The sequence below is a fragment of the Gymnoscopelus braueri genome, assembly GCF_963280865.1.
Source record: "Gymnoscopelus braueri genome assembly, chromosome: 16".
Taxonomy (NCBI): Eukaryota; Metazoa; Chordata; class Actinopteri; order Myctophiformes; family Myctophidae; genus Gymnoscopelus; species Gymnoscopelus braueri.
This window is the reverse complement of record NC_137616.1, coordinates 48,967,098-48,973,580: the sequence shown is the minus strand read 5'-3', so window position 1 is coordinate 48,973,580 and position 6,483 is coordinate 48,967,098. Positions and strand designations below refer to the sequence as shown.

Below are 6,483 nucleotides of genomic sequence, written 5' to 3'. Positions count from 1 at the left end.
GGGAATCTAAATCCCCCTATAAAAAAACTACAAACAACAACAAAGTGAACAGTGAATAGATGAGCAAGGGGAATAGCTATGCACTTCCTGCTTTCATTCATTACTGCAATATTGAGAGTATGATAACATATTGGCTCCAGTGACAATATAAGCTCTATGGACAGCAGCCATATTGGAAAGAAATTGGGCCTCTTCCTTACTTCATTCACAGGTTTTTACCAATGATGCTAATGAAGGCTCTCATGTAGCACGTTGGTTCTCAAAGCTTTTAATTTCAAGGACCCCCATAACTCTGAGAGTGTACAAATGGAACCAAATGGACCCGTAAGGGTCCATTTGGTTCCATTTGTACACTCTCAGAGTTACACACCTTTTAAGGGGCCATTTGGAACCCCCTCAAGGAACCATGAGGGTCCCTGGTCCACACTTTGAGACCCACTGGTGTAGCAGAGTGTTTCCAGTGAGACAAAACGCACAACATCATCACCCTGACTCTGTTTGACCAGAATGGAACAGAGCCTTCATTAGTATCATTGGTAACACCGGTGAAGAAAGTAAGGAAGAGGCCCAATTTCTCTCCAAAAATGGCTGCTGGGCATAGAGCCTATTATAATGGCTGCATGGCCGGTAGATTAAAAAGACACCAGGCAAAAGGAAGAGCATCTTATTTTCACTGTGAGACATATCATTATTGAACTAATGGAAATAAATATAGTATTAAGTACCTCAAAATTCTACTCAGGTACAGAACTTTGAGTAAAATGTTTCCACTACTGTACTTAATCCAAGGTTGAGTTATTATTAAATTAAGAACAATATGTTCAGTGAGATGTTGGAGTGACCTGCTCTGCAGACTGTATTAACAATAGATACCAAACAGCATGTAATAACAGGATCAAATACCTCTGAGATGTAGTGGCGTAGAAGTAAAAGCACTGAAAATTGGAAATACTCCAGTAAAGTAAAAATACCTCAAAATTATACTTAAGTACAGTACTTAAAGACGGGGTGTTGTGATTTTCAGTGATTTCCCCCCCCCCAAAAAACATAATCATCAGGTATTATGGTTATACTAGCTAGGAGGAAGATTTTTTTCAAAAAAGTGTACAGAAATTGTTAAAATTATGTTTTTATGTGGACACGCCTCCAGTTCAATAAGTATACCTGGTTCTCACCTTAGCACCTCCTCCTCCACCACCTTAGCACCTGTCCTAGTCCCTCCTCCTCCTCATGCCCACACCTGTTGTGTTATGATAATGAGGGGGAGGGTATGTTTTTACTATGTCACTAAAGCGCTGTTTCTCTATTGGCACGTTTGACCCTCAAGGTTTCAGCCTCCAGGTAGAAACTCAAAATAGTCAGAGAAGACATAAAACACCATAAAAACACCACTAGGGGGCTTAATGAAGTTCTATCAACCTCATAGACATGAAAAACAGAAAAAGTGCAAAACCATGGCACCACCTCTTTAAGTAAATGTACTTCATTCATAGTTTATTGACTGATTGGACTGTGGAACCGCTTTACCCAACTGCCAGAAGAGAGGCTTACGAAAAGTATATTTAATTGGAATAGAAGATGTAATCATCCATGGATAAGAGAGGTCTCTTAAATCTTTTCACTCTCTGATTTAAATGTATATTTTATGAACAACCTTCATTGTAACATAAATACGGTCAAACATAAATTATCAATGTTACATCAGGAGCAAATGGAGGGTGGACATTTGGAAAAATGCAAAGTTAAGAAATTATGTTCAATATAAAGAGAATTATATCGCTGAACCTTATGTTGCATTCAATCTAAAGAGAGGACAGAGGTCTCTCTGTGCCCAGTTAAGATCTGGTGCATTACCTCTGGCGGTTGAGGTGGGCAGATATACTGGCATTCCTGAGGAGCAGCGATTGTGTGTTCTTTGTGACCTGGGAGTTGTGGAGGTTGAGGTTCATTTTGTTTTTCACTGTCCACTGTACAAATGATGTACGAAATTCTTTATTTGAAAAAAATGCAGGATAAGAATCCAGATTTGTTTTGGATGTCTGAATGTTATATGTTAAGTTGGCTGTTCAATAAGGAAGTTTTTGTTTTAGGAAAATTCCTAGAGAAAGCATGGCAGTTGCGGTGGAGGACGATGTACCCGTAACCCACAGCTTGGACAATCAAAATGTTTATGTATTCTGTTAGTGGTGTATCTTGGTGTATGTATACATTGTGTGAGTGTTTAGCCCGTGCGGGCTGGGCATCCTGTGGTGCAGGAGTGGACACTATAATAACAATATATTCTTATATTTACCAAAATCGTGGTTCCTTACTGTCAGTTTCAATGGGAAAGAGCAGGAAACCAGTGAACGTGGTGTGTCTATCGGGGTTATCGTAGAGTACACTTTCAAAAGGGAGTTTCATTTCAACCGTATGACCCTCCTCTAGCTCCAGAGTCGCTGCATTAGAAAAGTAATGATTCCCACCGACATCATCGATGTGTATGGCGTTATGAATGATCCTCTGCTGGTTATGGTACAGTCTCGCCCCCATTTGCTTGCTTTTACCGCGAGAGTGAGCGGTGAAGGTGAAGAAATACAGTCCTCTGGTCGGAGCGGTGAACACACCTGCAGCAGAGCAAAGAACAAACACAGTCTGAGAGTGTACAAAGTGGAACCAAATGGACCCTTACGGGTCTGTAACTCTGAGAGTGTACAAAATGGAACCAAATGGACACTTACGGGTCTGTAACTCTGAGAGTGTACAAATGGACCCGGAATGGATTTGGTTCCTTTTTTACACTCTCAGAGTCGGGGGTCCATGGTTCTAATGCATATCAAACTGGGGGTCCTTGACATGATGCAGTGTGAGAACCACTGCTGTATACATTGATAAGAGCTTGTGTAGATGAGAAGGGTCAATACCTGTAAGTGAGTTGAAGGCCCCTCCAATGTTGGTCAGTATGTTTTTGTAAATCAGTGTCTGTTCAGAGCTGTAGGGTCCCTCATACTGTACTGTGCCCAGCGCAGCAGAGAAAGCCACCTTTCTCACTGTGAAACACAGGAACCACAATGTATTGTCATTACAAAGTTGAAGTAGAAGCTCACTCTCAATAACAACAAATTCAACATTTTACTTTGAAGTAACTGTGTTCACCATATTTGAATAATAATAATAATAATAATAAACAATAATAAACAATAATAACAATAAGAAGAAGAAGAAGAAGAGGAATAAGGAAAAAATATATATATACCCGAGTTATCTGTCTTCAGTGCCGACACGTCGCTGCTTAAGACTGTAATCACACATTAATTCATAGTTTTACATGTACTTAAACAATATTTTTAAATATTAAATATAAATAGATCGAGGTCAGATGTCAAAAAGACTGGATACACATAAAGTTATTCTCAGCAGAACAATTATATTAAAGTCTATGTGAGATGAATTCACCTGAGTTCTCTTCACTCAGGTCATTAAAGGAGCACTTCAGACATTTTCAACCTTATCTTCAAATATACTTGGTCCTCACTAACACTCATAATCAGTGGTGTAGAGTACTGAAATACTGTACTTAAGTGCAATTTTGAGGTATTTGTTTTACTTTACTGGAGTATTTCCAATTTTCAGTACTTTTGCTTTTACTCCATTACATCTCAGAGGCAAATATTATACTTTTACTCCACTACAATTATTTGAAAACTTATAGTTACTAGTTACTTTGTAGATGTTGATTATTATTACAAAACATACATTACCCATTTACCCATTTCAGACCTGTATATATATTTCGGCAGATCTACAAGCTCAGCAGATCTACAAGCAGATCTACAAGCTTGTAGAGTAGCTTTTTGGCTATTTGCTTTATGTATAATAGTATATGTAGGGCTGAAATGGTTGATGTATGTTTTGTAATAATAATCCAAATCTGCAAAGTAACTAGTAACTAAAGGTTTTAAATAATTGTAGTGGAGTAAAAGTATAATAATTATGTGCCTGCCATAATATTGATGTGATGGAGTTGAAGTAAAAGGGTTGAAAATTGGAAATACTCCAGTAAATTAAAAACACCTACAAATTGTACTCAAGTAGGCTACAGTAATTGAGTAAATGTACTTAGTTACTTTCCACCACTGCATAATGTTATTCTCAGTAGAAATATTGATTAAAGTTTATGTGCGATGAACTCACCTGCGTTCTGTTTCCTCATGGCCTCCACTAATGCTGTAATAACACATTAAAACGTTTTATTGTCATTTATATCATCTGCTGTAAACACATGCATTGAACGTTTTACATTCATTTAATTCATATGTTTGTATAGCAAATATAGAAATACATGTCAAAAAGATGTTATTCTCAGCAGAAACATTGATTAAAGTTTATGTGAGATGAATGTACCCGTGTTCTGATCCTCCAGGGTCGTCATCTTCCTCTCTAAGTCTGTAAAACACATGAATTAATTAACTTATATAACTAAATATATACATATAAACAGAGCGAAACAACACATGAATCCAATAAGACCGGGAACGCATCTGTGTGTCATTTTAAGATTGTTTTGGCTATTCAAAAATAGCTCTACAAGCAAAAATAGATCTACAAGCTCATAGTGCGGCACCGAGTGCCGCGCTATGAGCTTGTAGATCTGCTATCTTTTTTTTCTAATCATGAAAATTTGTGCAAATCTTTGAATATATATATATTTAAAGCGAACATTTGTAACTACAAATGTCTTTTGAAACAGTTTTTAGAAAAAAATGTATGTTTCTATATCAGTGGTTCTCAAACCTTTTTCATGTCAAGGACCCCCAAAATTATATGTATTTGGCCGCGGACCCCCATCTCAAAATATGTTGTTCCAGGAACCCCCAGAAGCAAAGATTCGACTTAAAAATGCTCGCTTTAGAAAATATATATTCTCAATGATTTGCACAAATTTTCATGATTCTCTTGAAAATAGCAGATCTACAAGCTCATAGCGTGGCACTCTGTGTCGCGCTATGAGCTTGTAGATCAGCTTTTTGGGTATTTGCTTTGGCTATTTTCAAATAGAAATACTTTAGTAAATTAAAAACACCCAAAAATTGTACTCAAGTACAGTACTTGAGTAAATGTACTTAGTTACTTTCCACCACTGTATAATGTTATTCTCAGTTGAAATATTGACAAAAGTTTATGTGCGATGAACTCACCTGTGTTCCGATCCTTCAGGGCCGTCATGTCATTCTCTAATTCTGTAATCACACATTAAATCAAACATTTACAATAATATAAATACTCTTTTTACATCTTGTTGTCGGGCAGAAACCTCTTATCTCCATAATTTATAAAGTGTTTTTTTTTTGTTGTTGTTGTAAATGAACGCCCTGCTTGATATACTACAGCGTCACATAAAAGTATAAAAAGTAGCAGATCCACAAGCTCGAGAATTTGAATCTGGAAAATCCTTGAAAACGGTTTTGGAACATATGAGGTTTCCACCAGACAGAGACTATATAGTGACTATAAACAGATTGAGGCCACACCTCTAACAGAAGAGGAAAACGATTAGTTTGCTTCTCAGTAGTTTATATTACCTTTATTCCATTAGAAACATAAATTACAGTGTAATTCTCGTCCTCCCTTTTGGTTGTGTGGGTTTGTGTCCCATTGGTACAATCGTAATTAACCCTGTGCGGATTCACGCTCTAGTAAGGCCTGCCACTAATTCTACACCCCGGGGGGCCCGCTCCCCGGAGTTTCTTTTATCTCCCACGTCGCAGGTCCATGGACTGTCACTACGGACCCCCAGCTGCGGCTCAATACTGTGACTGCGGACCGGGCCTCTCCATGGAGCACGACCGTGGATTTCTACTACACTACGCTATACCACTACACTATACTGTATATTATCTTAACATTCTTATATTATACCATTATATACTGCATACACATTATTGTTGTACTATATTATATTATCATATACTATCTTACACTATTATATGTGCTACTATTGTATTGTTACTACTTGTATCTCTTTCTGTCTCTCCTCTGTCTCTCCCTCTCTCTCTCTCTCTTCTTTCCCCCCGACACGGTCGAGGCAGAAGGCCGCCCACCCCAGAGCCTAGGGTCTTCCAGTTAAGGGGGAGTTTTTCGTTGCCACTGTCGCAAAATTGCTTGCTCAGGGTGGGACTGTCGGGTCTCTTCTCTACATGTAAAGTGTCTTGAGACAACTTGTTGTGATTTGACACTTTAATAAAATTGAATTGAATTGAATTGAATTATATTACCTTTATTCAACTACAAACATTAATTATAGTGTATATTACCTTTATTCCACTAGAAACATTAATTATAGTGTATATTACCTTTATTCCACGCCTCCAGCCTTCTTTTCAACTGCTCCCAGGTGCCATCGTCGTTCAACTTCTTCAAGCTCCTGTCTTCAAGCTCCACTGTCCCAGACAAGCACAGCAGCAGCACCACCAGGTGGAGCAGCAGAGTAACAGCAGCCTTCAT

At 38.1% G+C, this 6,483-nt stretch overlaps 1 protein-coding gene across 1 annotated transcript; it reads right to left on the bottom strand.

Moving 5' to 3' along the window:
- Nucleotides 1-2,158: 2,158 nt before the first annotated feature.
- On the bottom strand, nt 2,159-6,483 carry LOC308103055 (complement C1q-like protein 2; the record flags this gene model as incomplete). Its single annotated transcript, XM_080452903.1, has 7 exons — nt 2,159-2,606; nt 2,904-3,029; nt 3,236-3,277; nt 4,174-4,206; nt 4,384-4,425; nt 5,178-5,219; nt 6,333-6,483. 7 exons carry the CDS (start codon nt 6,481-6,483, stop codon nt 2,290-2,292), a joined length of 753 nt encoding a protein of 250 aa, XP_080309029.1. The 3' UTR covers nt 2,159-2,289.